The sequence below is a fragment of the Henckelia pumila genome, chromosome 3 (genome assembly GCF_033568475.1).
Source record: "Henckelia pumila isolate YLH828 chromosome 3, ASM3356847v2, whole genome shotgun sequence".
Classification (NCBI taxonomy): domain Eukaryota; kingdom Viridiplantae; phylum Streptophyta; class Magnoliopsida; order Lamiales; family Gesneriaceae; genus Henckelia; species Henckelia pumila.
This window is the reverse complement of record NC_133122.1, coordinates 139,375,679-139,396,366: the sequence shown is the minus strand read 5'-3', so window position 1 is coordinate 139,396,366 and position 20,688 is coordinate 139,375,679. Positions and strand designations below refer to the sequence as shown.

Here is a 20,688-nt window from a genome sequence, read left to right as displayed (position 1 = left end):
ACATGGTACTCACATTGCAAATACTAGTCTCAAGCTCGAGCGGCCTTTATCCTTCTTTATGGCGGATGAATCGACTAGGAACAGTTTAGAATATACAGTATTCCAAATATGAGTTTCATGATAGTCATCACATGACTATCTCATATTCTTTCTACTATTTTTATATTCAAGGGATTTATCTATGCAGCTAGCATGGGTATATTGATAAATATTTTCCAAATTAAATAATGTGAAATATTATTAAAATAAAGATTGTCATACAAGAGTTCTCACAAGGACCATCGGCCAACACATTGGCTCGACGGGCACCTACTCTAACAATCTCCCACTTGCACTAGAGCCAACTACCCATATTCATCAAACCCATTGATTCGCGATGCTTTTCGAACAATGGTCCTGGTAAAGGCTTAGTTAGTGGATCAGCAACATTATCTGTGGAGGCGACTTTGTCTAACAAGACATCTCCTCGTTCCACAATTTCCCGGATGATGTGGTATTTTCTTTGTACATGTTTGGATTTCTGATGAGACCTTGGTTCTTTTGCCTGAGCAACGGCACCAGTGTTGTCGCAATACACCGGGACTGGATCAACTCCATTAGGAATAATGCCCAACTCTTGGACGAAATTCCTAATCCAAGCAGCTTCCTTTGCAGCATCGGATGCAGCAATATATTCTGCCTCAGTGGTTGAATCCGCAGTGCTATTTGCTTGGAACTCTTCCAACAAACAGCAGCACCATTGAGCATGAATATAAAACCGGAAGTTGACTTCGAATCATCAACATCGCTTTGGAATCTAGAGTTGGTATAGCCTTCCAATTTTAGTTCTCCACCCCCATAAACCAAGAACATATTCTTAGTTCTTCTCAAATACTTGAGAATGTCTTTCACAGCTTTCCAGTGTGGAAGACCAGGGTTTGATTGATATCTACTTGTAACACTTAGTGCAAAAGCCACGTCAGGACATGTAGATATCATCGCATACATGATACTACCAATTGCAAATGCATATGGAATGCGTGTCATCGTCTCTATCTCTGCATCATTCTTGGGAGACATGGACTTGGATAGAGACATGCCATGACACATTGGTAGATGTCCTCTTTTAGACTCATCCATCGAGAACCTCTTCACGATGGTATCAATGTATGTGGACTGGGTGAGACCAAGCAATCTTTTCGATCTATCCCGATAGATTTGTATTCCCAATACAAAAGATGTTTCACCCAGGTCCTTCATTGAGAACTCACTCGATAACCATACTTTAGTTGATTGCAATATTTCTACATCATTCCCAATGAGTAAAATGTCATCAACATAAAGTACCAGGAATGTCACAGCACTCCCACTGACCTTCTTATATATACATGGTTCCTCAGGATTCTTAGTAAACCCAAACTCTTTGATTATACCATCAAATCTGAGGTTCCAGCTCCTAGATGCCTGTTTGAGACCATAAATAGATCTCTGAAGTTTGCATACTTTATGCTCACTTCCGATAGATGTGAACCCTTCAGGTTGAGACATGTAAATTTCTTCCTTAATATCCCCATTAAGAAAAGTTGTCTTCACATCCATCTGCCATATTTCATAGTCATACCATGCAGCAATGGCAAGCATTATTCTTATAGACTTGAACATTGCGACTGGAGAAAAAGTTTCTTCAAAGTCAACTCCTTGCCTTTGAGTATAACCTTTTGCTACCAATCGAGCCTTGAAGGTCATCACCTTCCCATCCGTCCCAAGCTTCCTCTTGTAAATCCATTTACACCCTATAGGAACAATTCCTTCAGGTGGATCCACAAGATTCCACACTTGGTTCGAATACATGGAATTCATCTCAGATTCCATTGCTTCAAGCCACTTGGATGAATCGGCATCAGATAACGCTTCCTTGAAGTTTCTTGGATCACATCCATGATCAGGCTCATCAGGGCCCTCTTCAAGAAGCAGACCATACCTCATAGGTGGTCTTGAGACCCTCTCGGATCTCCTAGGAACTTGTATCTCCTCTCTTGGCTGTTCGGGTGTGGGCTCTACAATCGTGGGTGTTTCTCGAACTTCCTCGAGTTCTATAATCTCCCATTTTCTATCCAATAGAAATTCCTTCTCCAAGAAGGTCGCATTCCTAGAAACAAACACCTTTGTTTCTTTGGGATGATAGAAATAATATCCAACCGAAATCCTTGGATATCCCACGAAGTAGCATAAAATGGATCGAGCATCCAATTTATCTCCCACTGTCTGCTTCACATAAGCAGGGCACCCCCATATTCTAAGATAAGAATACTTAGGAGGCTTTCCCATCCATATCTCATATGGTGTCTTATCAACTGCCTTTGAATGGACATTGTTCAACAACAGTGCCACTGTATCAAGCGCATATCCCCAAAAGGATGGCGGCAACTCCGTGAACCCCATCATAGACCGAACCATGTCCATCAAAGTTCGATTACGACGTTCTGAAACACCATTCAACTGAGGTGTACCAGGAGGAGTCCACTGTGAGAGAATCTCATTCTCCCTAAGATACTCTTGGAATTCAGTACTCAAGTACTCACCACCTCGATCCGATTGAAGTGCCTTGATGCTTCGTCCCAATTGTTTTCCTACTTCATTTCTGAATTCTTTGAACTTTTCAAAAGCTTCAGATTTGTATTTCATCAAATACACATACCCATACCTAGAGAAGTCATCGATAAAGGTAATGAAGTAAGAATGTCCGTGCTTAGTGGTGATGCTAAGTGGACCATACACATCTATATGGATCAAATCCAACAGTCCCTTGGCTCACTCCACATGGCCCTTAAAGGGAATTTTGGTCATCTTTCCTTTTAGACAGGGTTCACAAGTAGTAAGAGAATTAATATCAGACATATCAAACATGCCTTCTCCCACTAGCTTGTTCATCCTTTTAAAAGATATATGACCTAATCGAGCATGCCATAAGTGTACTGGATTTAGAGTATCTTGTTTTCTTTTGGATGTTGTTGATATCTCTTGGACATTGTACATAGGAATATCTTTCAATTTTAAATTATAGAGATCATTTTTCAATTGTCCTGTATCAATTAAACATTCATTCTTGTAAATATTGCAAACACCTTTGCCAAATAAACAAGAATATCCATCTTTATCAAGCATAGAAATGGAAACAATGTTTTTCACCAAATCTGGTACAAACAAAACATCTCTCAAACATAATTTAAAATCATTGTCCAACAATAAGTAAACATCTCCAATAGCTTTGGCTGCAACTCTTGCCCCATTGCCCATCCTCAAGAAGGTCTCACCATCCCTAAGTCTCCTACTTCTTGCCATCACCTGCAAATCATTACAGAGATGTGAGCCACAGCCGGTATCTAATACCCAAGAAGAAGATTTAAGTGAAATGTTTACTTCAATGTAGAACATACCCTTTCCAAAACCATTCTGGTCAAGATATTCCTTGCAATTACGCTTCCAATGTCCAGGTTTCTTGCAGTGATGACATACGTCATTAGTCTTGTTAGCCTTAACTGGTGTGGCTACCACAACGGGACTCGGAGCTTGCCTCTTCAAGGGCACATTCTTTTTGGGAGCATGGAAAGAACGCTTCTTTCCCTTCTCACGTGGTCTATTCTTTGAACCAGATGAAGATCCCACATAAAGAACCGGCTTCTCTTTCTTGATTGTGGATTCAAACATAACAAGCATGTTAACCAAATCCTCAAGGGTTGGATCTAACTTGTTCATGTTGAAATTCACCACAAAAGGATCAAATGAGCTAGGCAGTGACAAGAGCAACACGTCTATGGTCAACTCAGTTGGTAGCACAAGATCCATGCTAACGAGTTTCTCCATGAGCCCAATCAACTTCAGGCCATGCTCATGGACCGAAGCCCCATCTCGCATGCGCAAAGTGATTACCTCCTTTACAATCGCATGTCGAAGTGGGCGTGTTTGTTCACCAAAGAGTTCTTTGAGATGCAAATGAATGTCAGCAGCATGCTTTGCACTCTCAAAACGTCGTTGAAGCTCATCATTCATAGAAGCCTGCATATAACACTTGGCTTTCAAGTCATGGTCACACCAATCCTTGTAAGTCTGTAGCTCCTCAAGGCTACAATCAGTCGGAGCCGTATCAGGGGGCGACTCATCAAGTGTGTATGCAATCCTCTCCGAGTTCAAGACGATTTTCAGATTTCTTAGCCAATCGAGGTAATTTGGACCGGTCAGTAAATGTTTGTCGAGTATTGTAGATAGCGGATTGCGAATTGATGACATTGACAAAAAACTTTGTACTGAAAAATAATAACATATAAATGGCAATGACTATTTTAAAATATTTAATAAGATATAAAGTGTGGACTTTAACTTTATAAATATTTACTCCCACTATTTTGACATTTTTACTACCCTCTAGTAAAAACGGAAAACTCCTTTCCTCAGTAGGTATATAAGGTCCAATTAGCCAATCATGATCCCGAATAAAATCAGCCAATCACGATTTCTAAAAGGTAGTTTCCAATTGCATCTCCATGCAACCCTTACGTAAACTTTTGTCTCACTCTTGATTAGGACCCAATAAAATGACGTCGTTCATCTTTACGTGTCAAGCCTTACCCATCGATATCGAACCTTAATGGACGGTCGCCATGAGTTCCCCCAATAATATGAGCCGAAGTCATGGGAGTTCCATGTAGTTCACATCACCATGTCAATGGATGTCACAGCTTTCCGGCATCCAAGCCCCCCAATAATATGAGCCGAGCATTGAATACGGGTAGCGTTCGTCATGCATCCATTGTCGATGGAAGACATGAAAATTATAAACAAATTTATAATTCCCCTTTTCGGGCTTGATATAAATTTTGAATCTAATTCAAAATGAGAGTTTTTAATTTTGAAAAGATCTCATCATTAATTTTTAAAAATCGCCATGTTTGATCGTATGTTTGTCGGATTCATACAACTTTGTTATTATAAAATAATAACGCACATACTTATAAACAAGGATGATCAATCGCCCCAAAACTATTCGGCCCGTGTGAGCCAAACACGGGCCAAGGTCCAATCCTAGGTAATGCACGGGATGCAAATGCAACAATTACATAAACTTCCAATATTTACATGTCTTGGATCTTCATAATTCATCATGGCCCACCATCTACCAATCTTGAACTTCCACTATCAAATATTTTACATTAAAATATCCATGGCAAATAGGGATACATCTCATGGGGTGGGAACGAGCTATAAACCAAGCCCACTTTTAAATTTGATAATTATTACAACCATTCAACACAAAATATCCTAGCATATGCCTAGCAAATTGGTCTTGGGCTTTTGATCATCCTTCATGCATAATATCACATATCATACATCATCAATTAATTATCTCAATAATCAATTAATAAAATATTATATATCTTGGTCCAATCACTAACCACCACAATTATAAAATAAATTAACAAAATAAACAAATACCTTTGTTTACTTTCAAATTAATTTATTTATAATTGAATTTCTTGTAAATCACAATTTACTATAAATAATCAAAGTCACACTTTAACTATTTATTTTATGAGAAAAATCACATATTATAAAGTTTAATTTTTCATAAAAATCAACTATAATGTATTTAACAATTTAGGGCCTATGACACATGATATTCCAAAACACCTTTTGAAAAACTCAAGTCGTCATAGTCGTCACCGAAACTCCGTCGCCGGATTCCGGTCAAAAAAAAATTATTAAAAAGTATGGGGCAGCCCATAGGCTGCCCGAAACCAAAAAAAATATTTTATAAAAACAGCCCCAAAATTTGATAAATCTTGATTTTTTCATGCGGTTAGAAATTGACCTCAACATAATATCCAACAATTACTACACAAAAGAGTAACCTAGGCTTTGATACCACTGAAGGGGATCGGTTAACTCGTGTCCGGAAACGCAGCGGAAATATAAAATTTTTAACAAAAGAGATCCGAGCACTTGTGTAGTATTCAAAAACTCAAACAACCATCGGGTGTTTAGAATTTTACCTATCAATCTCAAAGATTGATTTATGGTTTCAACCAAGTTGATAAACAATTAGGCTCTTGAAAAGGGTAGACTCAATCTACAAGCTTCCAAGAGCACTCCTTGCTCAAAATGGATTCAACACTTCGAGCCACCGAATTAGGTCCACGACTAGACGATATAAATCCGCTCTAAATATGCATTAGAATATTTAGAGAATTTAGCATTGAGATATCATTTTCTTCTCCCTTAAAAATGAAAGAAAACTTGGAGAAAACTTGGAGAGGGTGTTCAGCCACTTCAAGGAATTGTTGGAATGGAATTTTGAGTGTGTATATTATATTGGTCAAAGTACACAAGAAGCCATGCATGGGAAGTACAAGACATGCATGGAAATTGTGCCACTCAACACAACCCTTCAAATTCCATCATACACACACATATATATATCATATATATATATATATACACGCCTAATATATATATATATATATATAAATATATATATTCAAATGGTTTTTGAACTTATTTTAATTAATTATTAAACCTAAACCCATTTAAGTTTAATCAATTAATCAAATTCAACTTGAACTCATTCAAGTACACTAGTAACAATAATTATATATAACACTATTTTATTTGAGCTCTACTAAACTCAATAATATTTAATTAATTCAACACTTAAATTAATATAATTATTTGTACATTAAAATGTCTACTAGTGTTAAATTAATTCAACACTTGAATTAATTAACTAAGTTCAAAATAATAGTTTAGAAAATCACCATTTTCATAAACTAATTATTTTGAGTCAACTTTTAATATTGCAACACAGTCACAAATTAAAAGTTACTTATTCCATTCATTCTCCAATTTAGAAGTCAAACTTCTAATTTATTTTACTTATAAACTCCTTTATAAGTTGTTCAACACATTGAACTTATTTTAATCTCAACGGGATCTAGAAAGCTAGTACTTGTGTGACCCTCAATGGTTCACTGATACAACTAGCAGTGGGTTCACATCTCCATGTGATTCTGGATCAACAAGTCCCTTATATGAGCATACCCTATATAGCTCCATTCTTATTGATCAACACATTGATAATAAGAATGTCAGAAAACTCAAGTCTGATAGTACTCAACCAGTCATGTAAACATCTAGCAGCATCGCTTACATGACTCCCTAGGTATCAAATGATAGTACCTGCAAGAACCAATCAATTATGGTTAGCGTACAGTACGGTCACTTCAACTCATATATCCCGACCGATTCGACAATCATTGGTTTATCGAGAGTTGTCATTGAATCGATAACTATGTGTCATGTCGTAGTTGCATCGAAGGTGTAATTCAAGAAACCCCTTTCTTAATTACCACCTACTCTGATCAGAGATTTCAAGCTACATATGCATGAGATAACATAGGATATCCATACCCGTAGGTAAGCGGTGAATCCTCGACTACAATGCATTGACTCCTATATATTTCGTCACAACACCCAACATTGCCACCTGATGACTCCAGATGAGTCGGTAAACAATTCAAAGTGAAGTACTAGTATATAAAGTCTCCATGTTATCTCGGGTCATAAGGACTAATGGTGTACAACCATAAACTAGGACTTCTCCACTCGATAAGTGATAACCACTTGGAAAGTCCATTAGGGAGGTTGTTCAGTGCAATCTACAAGGAGCACCTATTTGCATGTTTGGACATCTCCATATCCCCTACCAATGAAACATGGTACTCACATCGCAAATACTAGTCTCAAGCTCGAGCGGCCTTTATCCTTCTTTATGGCGGCTGAATCGACTAGGAACAGTTTAGAATATACAGTATTCCAAATATGAGTTTCATGATAGTCATCACATGACTATCTCATATTATTTCTACTATTTGTATATTCAAAGGCTTTATCTATGCAGCTAGCATGAGTATATTGATAAATATTTGCCAAATTAAATAATGTGAAATATTATTAAAATAAAAATTGTCATACAAGAGTTCTCACAAGGACCATCGGCCAACACATTGGCTCGACGGGCACCTACTCTAACAGTATTTACATATTGGTGGGACTCCAAGTATGTTGGCACTAAGAGGGCGGTCATTCAAAAAGTCTGAATCTTCTTCAACTGCGGGATCTGGTGAGACCTGTCAGTCAGGAAAGAAGAAGTTGCAGTGTGATCATTGTGGGAGAAATCATCTCATTGAGCATTTTCGAGCCGATTCTGGAGCTTGTTTTATCTAGGGAAGTGTGGATCACTTCAAGAGTGATATGAATCTAAAAGGCATTCGAAGATTCATATTTTTCAAGAATTGTCCCATAACTTGCCATCAAGACTTGAAGGGTTTGAAATTCATGGCAATAAAGTTAGAATGCTTGAAGATCATTTTGAAGGTGTTGTGGTATTAATGAAGTCCTACAAGATCAAAACATTGAAGAATTTGATGTTCAGCAGGGCGCACCCGCGCCCATCGCCGAAGCACCGCGGAGCTCCCCCGACCTAGGCGGCGCACCCGAGCTGTTCTATGTTTCACCCGCGCTGACCGCACTTACACACAGTATGGTGTGTAGTGTGTGTTTTCGGATTTTTGAGGATTTTTGATATTTTTCTAATTTTGAGTATTCTAAACCTATTAGGAAACTTTCTAGATGATATCTTTAGGCAATATTTTGCATTATCTTTTATTTTTGATTTTAAACTATAAATACTTTGTTTATTTTCATTAATAACAATTCAGATTCAGTTTATACATAAATTATTGAAATTTTCTCTAGAATTTTATTCAAAGCTTTGCTTTGACTTTTCAAATCAAACTTTTTCCAATTTAATTACTTGGAAGAATTTGTCGATTGTTTTTCACTGAATATTGTCAGATATAAGTTATCTGAAGGTTTTCTTTGGTTTTAATTGTCGTGATTTATGTTGTTAATCGTACCGTCGATTAAAGGTGAAAATCCAAATCCTATCAATTTTACTTGTTTCAAAGATTGGGCAAAACATTGGATCTTTTGTTTATTGATTAGAGGGTGCGATTCAAATTTGTAATCGTGTTTGCTAATCTTACACATCAAGATTCATATCATTTGGTATCAAAGCTTAAGGTTCTATTGATTCAAGTACGATGTCTTATAAAAAATTTGATAAAGGAGTAGGGGATGGTTCGAACCTAGATTTTTCTAAGGTTCAAATGGAAGATTTGACCAAGCTGATGCGAAAGGTGGTTAAGAATGTGTTTAAGCCAATACATAAGAAAATAAGTAAGTTGGAGGATGCTTATGGCATTGGTAGAGATGAAGAAAGTTGTAGTATAAGAGATTATGGGAGTAGGAGAGAGAGAAAAATCGATGGGTTTAGAGATTTTTATAGGCATGATGAGTCGTCCACATGGAGGTCGAATCTAGAAAAGGACATCATGACTAAAATGATATGAATCTTGATGTGTAAGATTAGCAAACACGATTACAAATCTGAATCGCACCCTCTAATCAATAAAAAAAAGATCCAAAGTTTTGCCCAATCTTTGAAACAAGTAAAATTGATAGGATTTTGGATTTCCACCTTTAATCGACGGTACGATTAACAACAGAAATCACGACAATTGAAACCAAAGAAAACCTTCAGATAACTTGTATCTGACAATCTTCAGTGAGAAACAATCGACAAACGCTTCCAAGTAATTAAATTGAAAAGCCAAAGCAAAGCTTTGAATAAAATTCTAGAGAGAATTTTAATAATTTGTGTATAAAGTGAATGTGAATTGTTATTAATGAAAATAAACAAAGTATTTATAATTTACAATAAAAAATAAAAAGATAATTCAAAATATTGCCTAAAGATATCAAAGATATCATCTAGAAAGTTTTTTAATAGGCTTAGAATAGTCAAAATTAGAAAAAAATATCAAAAATCCTCAAAAAACCAAAAACACACACTACACGTCATACTGTGTGTAAGTGCGGTCAGTGCGGGTGCACCATAGAACAGCGCGGGTGCGCCGCGATGCTTCGGTGATGGGCGCGGGTGCGCCGGTCCTCGAGCGCGGGTGCACCCTGCTGAACATCAAATTCTTCAATGTTTTGATCTTGTAGGACTTCATTAACACCATAACACCCTTCAAAATGATCTTCAAGCATTCTAAATTTATTGTCATGAATTCCAAACCCTTCAAGTCTTGATGGCAAGTTACGAGACAATTCTTGAAAAAAATTGAATCTTCGAACGCCTTCTAGATTCATATCAAAGAGGGACTGTCCCAAGCGAGGTGGACAGAGTGGTCAAGCATCTAGGATGGGATCTCAGGTTAGTAGACCGTTTGAGGCATCAGTACAGCAGAGGACCCAGGGCATGCATCGTGGAGGCGGTCAACAGTCTCAGATTTAGGGTCAGATATATGCTTTGTAGGGAGATCAGACTCAGTCTAACATGGATGAAGAAACCCCGAATGATTTCGATGGATGAGTCTGTATGGATTATATTTGGTTGTTTTGTTTTGATAATTTTGATACATTGGCAGTTGAAATAAAAAAGGAATGTTAACATTTATAGTTAAATATATTCAATAGTCAATCAAAAATTTCAGCAACGTAAGCATTGTAAGCAAAAAGATATCAGAATATTTCAAAAACCAAGAAATTAAAAAGAAAAGAGGATGTCCAAAAAATATATCGATCGTTAACGATATTAACATATAAGTAATAAAGGATGATAACATACTATAATGCAGTTGAGAGATTCATGAAATTATTGTTATTCTTGGAAGAAAAATTTTTTAGCATAAAAAAAACGTCTAACAAAAGAATAAATAATTTTGATAGAAAAATTCAAATGATTGATTGAGACATCATCACAATAATTTCTATTAAATATGATGATAATATTGATTCTTTCATAAAGAATAAAAAAAACGAATGGTAAATGAAAAAGATCTTGAAAGGGATAAAAGTTCAAAATGTAAAACAAATAATATGTGACACAAATTTAAATTAAGGTTTAAAATGCATTATCTAATTACATTTTTCTCCCACATAAATCAATAGTCTCAAAATAAGTAATCAACACCTAAGATAGGAATTTACAAAATAATATTTATTTAATTTGATTAACATATATAATTTATTCACAAATACATAATAAATTATTTTGACTCAAAGAATACATAAATAAAATTGAAAATAAGACGAATTCATGGTACGAATCATGCCACAATTACTCAAGATTAATTAACAAAATGATGAAAAACTCGAGATAAAATAATTGCATATGTTTCAATATTAATTTTGTGCCAATTAGGTAAAACTATTCTAAACATTATATCTATAAGCTTACATGAAATTTTTGATAATGTATTATTTTAAACTGTTAATATAGATATACAATAATGATGACCGTAAATGATGAACATTAAAACTGTAAGGGTTACATTGTTCAAAAATATTGTAAATATATATTTTTATAATTGCAATGTTGAAAATTATATTGATTTTATAGAAGACAATAAAAATACACAAGAATGAAGATTGGAGACAATGAAAATATTTATACTCTTGCAAGAACTATTTTCAGCATTAAAAAAAATATATAAAACAAGTGGTCGTCCAACAAAAAAATCAAAAAATAAATATATAAAAATGTAAATAATGATGAAGCAACATCACAAGAATTGTTATTAAAAATGATAAAAGTTGTTATATATATATATATATATATATATATATATATATAAAGAATAAAAAACGGATAACAAAGAAAAAATCGCGAAGAAAAAAAATGGTTATGTAAAAGAAGAAAAGACGCAATAATGTAATGCATTATTCATATTTTTTTTTCACATAATCAGTAATTGTAAAATAATTTTTCAACACTAACGATTATCGATAATAGAAGGTGTTCTCACGTGCATTCTTTTCCTGGTATAAACAAATTGAACATTTATTTATCCATATCTCTAAAAGTTTTGTTTTTTTATCTGATCACTTATGTTTCTGAAAATTAGTCGAGAAAAATGTGAAAAAATCGTAAAATATGTATCTCACAAATTAGATTCCTTCTGTATATTTGGTTTTCAATTTTCTATATTTAGTTACTCGTATTTAAGTTATCATAAAATATAATCAAAGTTTGAAATAAATGAGAGGTTCGAGCAGTGCATAATCAAATAATCATAAAATAAAATGATGAAATCTGTCACTGGCTTTTTTAACAAAGACCGCACTTTGATTACAAAATCTGTTAAATCTGCTAGTTCTACTTCTACTACTTGGTTGGAGTTTGAGATATATCATACATTAATACAACTCCCGCTACTAGGTAAAAGATGTTCAAAATCAATACAAAGTCTCCAAGCCCGCATCAGAACCTACATTTTTTTCTCTAGCTTGGCCTGCTTTTGTGCAGCCCTCTTCGCTTTTCGCTGGGCATCTCTAACAGCAGCATCTGCCTGGACTTTCTCCATTATCCTGTCGAATCCAGGTATCTTTTTCTCCAGGTCGTGGAATGTTTGCACGCTCAGATTGTGGAATATCTCGAACAGTCGCTGCACCACGTGAAAACAATGTTAATGACAGGCGTGCAAGCCTAAATGAAGTGGGTTAAATCTATGAGGTAGCAGCGCATACCATAACATCTTTGTTCCACTCGCTGATGTAGGGAGGTCCGGTGGTGTATGAACCAAGAGGTTCACGATGCCATTCTCCACCATATGTAATATGATCCATTGCTTGTTCGACGCTGAGAACCTCCCATGGCCTCAAACCAGGAATAACTTTTGCCAATTCCACTCTGTTGAAGAAGCATCACTGGTCACTTGATGAGTGAAGTTGGAAACAAGGAGATGGATAATGATACCTGATATCTTTTGGGATATATTTGTTAGGCATGTGGTCCTCCTCGAGAAGGGTTGTCAATTCAGAGCCACTAGCCCAAAGAAACATCGCATGGCTCGGGGTCCTCATGCCTGGCCAAACACCATCGTTAGCTTCTAGCACTGCTAAATCCCGTCTTTTGCTCTCATATGCTTCTTGTTGGAGCTGTTTATAAGTTTTATTTTCATGCCCCTTGAGAGGCACCCAAGGCGGTATTCCTTTCTGTAGTTTATGAAGAAAAGCCGTTGCAGCAGCACCTAATCTAACTGAATGAAGCCAGACGTAACCAGTTAGTTCATAATCCTACTGTTTTATGAATGGGATTTAACACAGCAATTGTATGAAAGCTAGATAACACTTTGCCACAATAGATAACAAACCTTCCCAAGTAGCAATTGCACGCTCCATACCATAGACCATGCCAATGGGTGCCCACTCGTCCATGTCCTCACCCCATATAAAAGTATGCTTGTCAATTATTCCTCCACCCCAAGCAGTTTTGAGTTGTATCAACTCCGATGGTCCTCTAGTACGCCCCAATCGATCTTTATAGTACCATCCTCCACTTCTCATGATAACTAAGGCAAAGTATCCATGATTCATCAACTCAATCGAAGATCAGAAATATATATGAAAAACTAGCGAAGTAGTCAAAGCATTTTAACATCGCACCACACAGCACGCAAGATAAAATGCAGCAAAATGGAAGTACGGGTAAAGGCTACAATGCAATGAAAAGCAAAAACAATATGAAGAGCCATATCAGATATGCTTTCTACTGTAAAATGCATGCACATAATGTGAAGCACCATAAGACAGCCAAAACAACATATTGTTCAAAACTTTTGCAGGAATATGACACATGACTCCCGCAGAAACCTCACAATGCCAAATTGCCATTGCACAAATTAGTTGAGTTTAATTGTCAACATGGAATCCCAACAGGTTTCCATGCAAAAAATGTGCTATGAATCTATGATATAAAACATCAAAATACTAGCCTGATGAAAACTCAAACTTCAAATCTAGAATTTTGAATGCTACTAATAAATGAATATTAACACAAACTTACAGTCATAATACCGCTTCTCGAGGTTCTTGTACCCTATCGCTTGGGCAACATCGATGGGTCTACCGGGTGGATATGGCCTTTGTCGGAAACCCCAAAGCCCAAAAAGGAACTGCCTCATAAAATCCCAAAACTTATCATCCGACTCTCCATCTGATTTTATGGCTTTCCTAGGCATCGGCCTCCCGTCCAGCCCAATCACATTAGGCACTGCCTTCACAAATGTAACCAAGAAAATTGTCACAAAACTTAAATACCATACCAAAAAGGAACAGAGAGAACACCATTTTACAGTGATGATAATGATAAAAGTGTAAACTCATATAATATGCCGTGTCCATTGTTCAAGCTTTTAGCTTGAGGTTCTAAGCTAAGCAATTTCACAAACATGTTCCAGAAAACACAACCAAGTCGTTGAAAAAACCTTCAGCTATCTCGCAACTAATCTGAAAATACCAGAACCAAAAAATTTTTGAGAACAATAACAAGAAGTTCCAAATACCTGCCACAGCTTCTTGTCTTCTCTCCTGTAAGGAGCAGAATTCTCCTTAAGCTCCATGTCATTAAGCTTATCAGAAATTTCCTCTGCCCGCATCATGAATTCCACAACCGGGCTGGCCCGAAAATCTGCCCACCACTTCTCATTCTCCGCTATCTCTTCAGGCGTCGCATCCTCTCTCTTATCAAAAACCGGGTCATCGTTCAGAATTTTCTCAACCTCCGGCGTGTGCCGGTAATCCGGCATATTCTCGCACTCCCAATAGAACTGGTCCAAGTTTTTGCGGTGCTTCCCAGGATTATCATCTGGCTCCACCACTTTGGATTTTCCGGAAAATGGGTTGCTTATGGAAGCAAAGTTAGGGGTTCTTGTGTGGGGTTTAAAGAATGAGAGGAAATTGATGGGTTGAAAAGGGATTGGTGGTGGGTTTTTGAACCAGTTTTCTCCGAAGGGATTGAAGTTCACAGACGCCATTAATATTCAAAAATCGAACTGAAATTCCAAGGAGAGAGGCTAGCGTGCCTGGGAGAAGTCAGGAGACGGAGGTCCCAGTGAAGTGTGTTTATGGGCCAGGCTCAGATTAGCATTCAACAGATAAATGAGCTAAAGCCCAATACACTGCTCTGAGGACCGACGGGATCGAGAGGCCCAATATAGATCCGGCAGTCATCTACACAAATTAATTTTATTGCCATTAAAAACGACATTTATAATGTAGTTTTCTGCCGAAATGATGCAATCCATTTGCCTACCGACTATAAAGATCAAAACAGTTTCCAACTAATTTTAGATATATATATATATATATGTTGTGAAAAAGTAAAAATTTATGGTAAAAAGTAAAAACTCCAAAACTCAAAATATATCAAACTCTACACTTCACAATATTTTTCTCTCAATTCAATTGTATTTTTCATCACAAATGAAGACCTATTTATAGATCCACATTTGAGATTAGTCCAAAAATAAATACATCATCATCTACATCATCACACACTAATTTTCCACATTTTACAACTCAATATTCAACATTCAACATTCAATATTCAACATAATATTAATAATAATAATATTTTTCAACAATCCCTCTTGTGATGATGATCGTGATATGATGACTGTCTTCATTACGTGTTTTATACTGCCTCGTTAAAAACCTTACTAGGAAAAACCCAGTGGGATAAAAACCATAGTAAGGGAAAAAGAGTGCAGCCACGTAAACTCCCCCTCATGTTAACATGAGTGATTCTTCACATATTCCGCAGATTGCGCATCCCAATGTTGTATATATGCTTTCTGAATATCGTCGTGGGAAGTGCCTTTGTGAAGAGATCTGATGAGTTCTCACTTGATTGAATATAACAGATATCAGTATCTTTATTCTTCTCAAGCTCTTGAGTGTAGGCAAAGAACTTTGGGGGTATATGTTTTGTTCTGTCACTTTTGATGTATCCTTCTTTCATTTGAGCAATACATGCAGCATTGTCTTCATACAACGTCACAGGCTTCTTGTCTACTGATAATCCACAAGAAGTTTGGATATGTTATGTCATTGATTTTAGCCAAACACATTCACGGCTTGCTTCATGTAGTGCAAAAATCTCAGCGTGATTTGATGAAGTTGTTACGAGTGTTTGTTTCTGTGAACGCCAAGAAATTGCGGTGCCTCCACGAGTAAATACATATCCGGTTTGAGAACGTGCCTTATGTGGATCAGATAAATATCCAGCATCAGCATAACCAATGATACTTTGATTGGTGTCTTTTGAGTACAAAAGTCCCAAATCTGTTGTTCCTCGTAGATAACGAAATATATGTTTAATTCCGTTCCAGTGCCTCTTTGTTGGATATGAACTGAATCTTGCCAATAAATTTACAGCAAAAGATATATCAGGTCTAGTGCAATTTGCAAGATACATAAGGGCACCAATGGCACTTAGATATGGTACTTCTGGACCAAGAATAACTTCATCATCTCCACATGGACGGAATGGATCCTTTTCTATGTTTAATGATCTTACAACCATTGGAGTACTTAATGGATTTGATTTATCCATATTAAAATGTTTAAGGATCTTTTCTGTATAATTTGCCTGGTGAACAAAAATTCCACATTCTTTTTGTTCGATTTGCAAACCCAGACAATACTTGGTTTTTCCAAGATCCTTCATTTCGAATTCTTCCTTCAAGTACATCATAACTTCTAGAATTTCTTTATTCGTTCCAATGATGTTTAAATCATCAACATATACAGCAATAATTACACATCCGGATGTTGTTTTCTTGATGAAAACACAAGGGCATATTGGATCATTTACATATCCCTTTTTCATCAAGTGCTTACTTAGCCGATTATACCACATTCGGCCGGATTGCTTTAACCCATATAATGATCTTTGCAATTTTACAGAATAAAATTCTCTGGGTTTTGAACTTTGTGTTTCAAGCATCTTAAATCCTTCAGGAATTTTCATGTATATATCACTATCAAGTGATCCGTATAAGTAAGCTGTAACAACATCCATAAGACACATTTCCAAATTTTCAGACACTGCCAAACTAATCAAATATCGAAACATAATTGCATCCATAACAGGAGAATACGTTTCTTCATAATCAATTCCAGGCCTTTGAGAAAAACCTTGTGCAACAAGTCTAGCTTTATATCTGACTATTTCATTTTTCTCATTTCGTTTTCGAATAAAAACCCATTTGTATCCAACAGGTTTTACACCTTCAGGTGTGAGGACTATAGGTCCAAAAACATTGCATTTATTCAGCGAATCCAATTCAACCTGGATGACATCTTTTCATTTGACCCAATCATGACGAGTTTTACATTCACCAAAAGATTTTGGTTCATGATCCTCATTTTCATTTACGATGTCACAAGCCACATTATAAGAAAATATCTCATCAATATCTTCTATGTCTTTTCGGTTCCATATTTTTCCAGTATTAATATAATTGATAGATATTTCACGATTCTCGCCAGTTTGTGGTTCTGACAGAATATTTTCATCATTACGTGATTCTTCTGGAACACCATTTTCTATTTTATGATCGTCGTGTTTCTCTATGCCTTTTCTTTTCCGAGGATTTTTATCCTTGGAACTGACTGGTCTTCCACGCTTCAAGCGTTTTATGACATCATGAGTGTCTTCAATTTGTTTCTTTGGAATTTCAATTCGAGCAGGGGCATTTACAGCATGTATATATGATTTTGTTACCCCTTTTGTGTCTGCAAATGCATCTGGCATTTGATTTGCAATTCTTTGCATGTGCACAATTTGCTGTACATCTTTCTCACATTGTTTGGTCCTTGGATCCAAATGTAACAATGATGGTACATACCATGTGATTTCTTTTTCGATGTGTTTCTTTTCTCCCCCTAACACTGGGAAGATTTCTTCATTAAAATGACAATCAGCAAAGCGTGCTGTAAACACATTGCCTGTCTGAGGCTCAAGATATCGAATGATTGATGGACTATCATAACCGATATAAATACCGATTTTTCTTTGTGGACCCATTTTTGATCGTTGAGGTGGTGAAATAGGCACATACACCATACATCCAAAAATTCTCAGATGAGAGATATTTGGTTCTTTACCAAATGCAAGTTGCAATGGGGAGAATTTATGATATGCACTTGGTCTGATGCGAATTAATACCGCAGCATGTAAAATTGCATGTCCCCATATAGAAATAGGGATTTTTGTTTTCATAATCATTGGTCTAGCAATCAGTTGTAGACGTTTAATCAATGATTCAGCTAATCCATTTTGCGTATGAACATGAGCTACAGGATGTTCAACAGTGATTCCCATTGACATACAATAATCATTGAAAGTCTGGGATGTAAATTCTCCAGCATTATCAAGTCTTATTTTCTTGATTGTATAATCGGGAAATTGATTTCGCAATTTTATTATTTGAGCCATCAATCTTGCAAATGCCACATTCCGAGTTGACAATAAGCATACATGTGACCATCTGCTAGAGGCATCGATCAATACCATAAAGTATCGAAATGGTCTACATGGTGGATGAATTGGCCCACAAATATCACCCTGAATACGTTCAAGAAATATGGGTGATTCAGTTTGGATTTTAGCTGGCGATGGTCTTATAATAAGTTTTCCAAGAGAACATGCTTTACATTGAAACTTATTATTCTGAAAGATCTTCTGGTCTTTCAATGGATGACCATGCGTATTTTCAATAATTTTTCGCATCATTATTGAACCAGGATGTCCCAATCGATCATGCCAATTTGTTAATATTGAAGAACTATTAACCACCATATTTGATTCGATTGGCCTTATATGTGTATAATGCAATCCAGTAGGGAGCATTGATAATTTTTTAACCACATATTTCTTTCCTGATTTATATGTGGTAAGACACATATATTTCTGATTTTCATCAGTTATCGTCTCAGTATCATACCCATGAGAGTATATGTCATTAAAACTCAACAAATTTTTTTTCGATTGTGGTGAATATAAAGCATCATTTATCAGAAATTTTGTACCATTAGGTAACAAAAAATGTGCTTTTCCACAACCTTCAATCAAGTCTACAGGACCTGATATGGTATTCACCATTGTTTTTGTTGGTTTTATTTCCAAGAAATATCTTTCATCTCGCAGAATAGTGTGTGTTGTACCACTATCTGGTATGCAAATTTCCATGATATTATTTCCATGTTTGCTCATAGCATTTTCCATATCAAACTTCACAAAAAAAATGCAATAAAGAAAAATTAAGTACAATACAAATGCAAAATATAACATGTTTTATAATACAAGAATGCATGAAAAATACAAATTTGTTACAATGTAGTCCCACCAATATTTTAATCAATGTCTTCGAAATCATTCAAAAAATCTGCAGCATTGAAACTAGTTGAACCAATTAAACGGTCACTATCTTCAACAAAATTTGTCTCTTTTTCTTTCCCCTTTGTCGATTCTTTATAGAGCTTACATAGGTGCTCAGGGGTTCGACAAATATGTGACCAATGTCCTGGAGTGCCACATCTATAACAAACACTCTCAGTTCTTTTTGAGTGATTTTCATTTTCACTCGTATTTTCATGCTGCTTTTTTGGTGGATGGTTCATGACGTTCTTTTGAGATGAGTTATTGAAATAACTATCACGATTATTTTCATATCCACGGCCGCGACGACGACCGCGATAATTTTTACGTCCACGACCACGCCCACGTCCTCGTCCTCGCCCACGACCAAAATCTGGTCTATGCCTTTGATTTTGATTTTCATTTTTAATTACGACATTTGCTTCTGGAAATGCCGTTGATCCAGTGGGTCGAGATTGATGATTTCTTAATAACAATTCGTTGTTCTTTTCCGCCACAAGAAGACATGCGATGAGTTCAGAATATCTCGAAAATCCACGCACTCTATACTGTTGTTGTAGAGTTATATTTGATGCGTGAAAAGTGGAAAATGTTTTCTCAAGCATTTACATCTCTGTGACTTCAAGTCCACAGAATTTCAATTGTGAGACTATTCGATACATCGCTGAATTATAATCATTGACTTTTTTAAAGTCTTGGAATCTTAACATATTCCATTTATCACGGGCGGTCGGGAGTATAACTTCCCTTATATGCTCAAATCTTTCTTTCAGCCCTTTTCGTAAAATCATTGGGTCTTTTTCTGTGAGATACTCACATTTCAATCCTTCATCAAGATGTCTACGTAAGAAAATCATAGACTTTGCCTTTTCTTGTGAGGATGATATATTATTTTCTTTTATGGTATCACTTAGACCCAATGACTCAAGATGCATTTCTACATCGAGAGTCCATGGCATGTAATTCTTTCCGGTGATATCGAGCACAACGAATTCAATCTTTGTCAAGTTTGACATGGTGGTACTAGAAAAATAACAATGCATTTTATTAGTTAATTTCCATTAATATGACAATACAAAATAATGGAAAAATAAAAATTACAAGTGCGTATATAAATAGATAAAAAATCTGTGGTGGAAAATCGCCGGTGAGTACAAGACTCGTGAGCATGATGATCATAATCGTTATGAAAAATAGCCTTATAAATGCCATCATCTCCATCTTCGAAAAAATCGAGGATAAATAATTTAGAAAAGGAGTGAGTTTTGGTGTGATTGAAAATGAGTTTGAGTGATCATATATATAGGCAAAAAACTAGCCGTTTATGACCGTTTGTGACCGTTGGGGGTAAGAAAAAATCGAGT

General features: G+C 36.0%; 1 protein-coding gene across 1 annotated transcript; it reads right to left on the bottom strand.

The window, feature by feature from the left end:
- Positions 1-12,207: 12,207 nt before the first annotated feature.
- LOC140891949 (protein TIC 56, chloroplastic-like) lies at positions 12,208-14,995 on the bottom strand. Its single transcript, XM_073300658.1, has 6 exons — positions 14,445-14,995; positions 13,946-14,156; positions 13,254-13,451; positions 12,857-13,139; positions 12,628-12,790; positions 12,208-12,545 (listed from the first exon to the last, which is right to left on the bottom strand). The coding sequence occupies exons 1-6, from the start codon at positions 14,913-14,915 to the stop codon at positions 12,369-12,371; spliced, it is 1,503 nt and encodes a 500-aa protein (XP_073156759.1). The 5' UTR covers positions 14,916-14,995; the 3' UTR covers positions 12,208-12,368.
- Between the last annotated feature and the right edge of the window lie 5,693 nt (positions 14,996-20,688).

Coding starts and splice junctions, on each gene's coding strand:
- LOC140891949 (XM_073300658.1), bottom strand. CDS start 14,915: ATGGCGTCTGTGAACTTCAATCCCTTCGGAGAAAACTGGTTCAAAAAC. Junction 14,157..14,444: donor AAGACAAGAAGCTGTGGCAG/GTATTTGGAACT, acceptor ACATTTGTGAAG/GCAGTGCCTAATGTGATTGG. Junction 12,791..12,856: donor TATATCCCAAAAGATATCAG/GTATCATTATCC, acceptor CTTCTTCAACAG/AGTGGAATTGGCAAAAGTTA.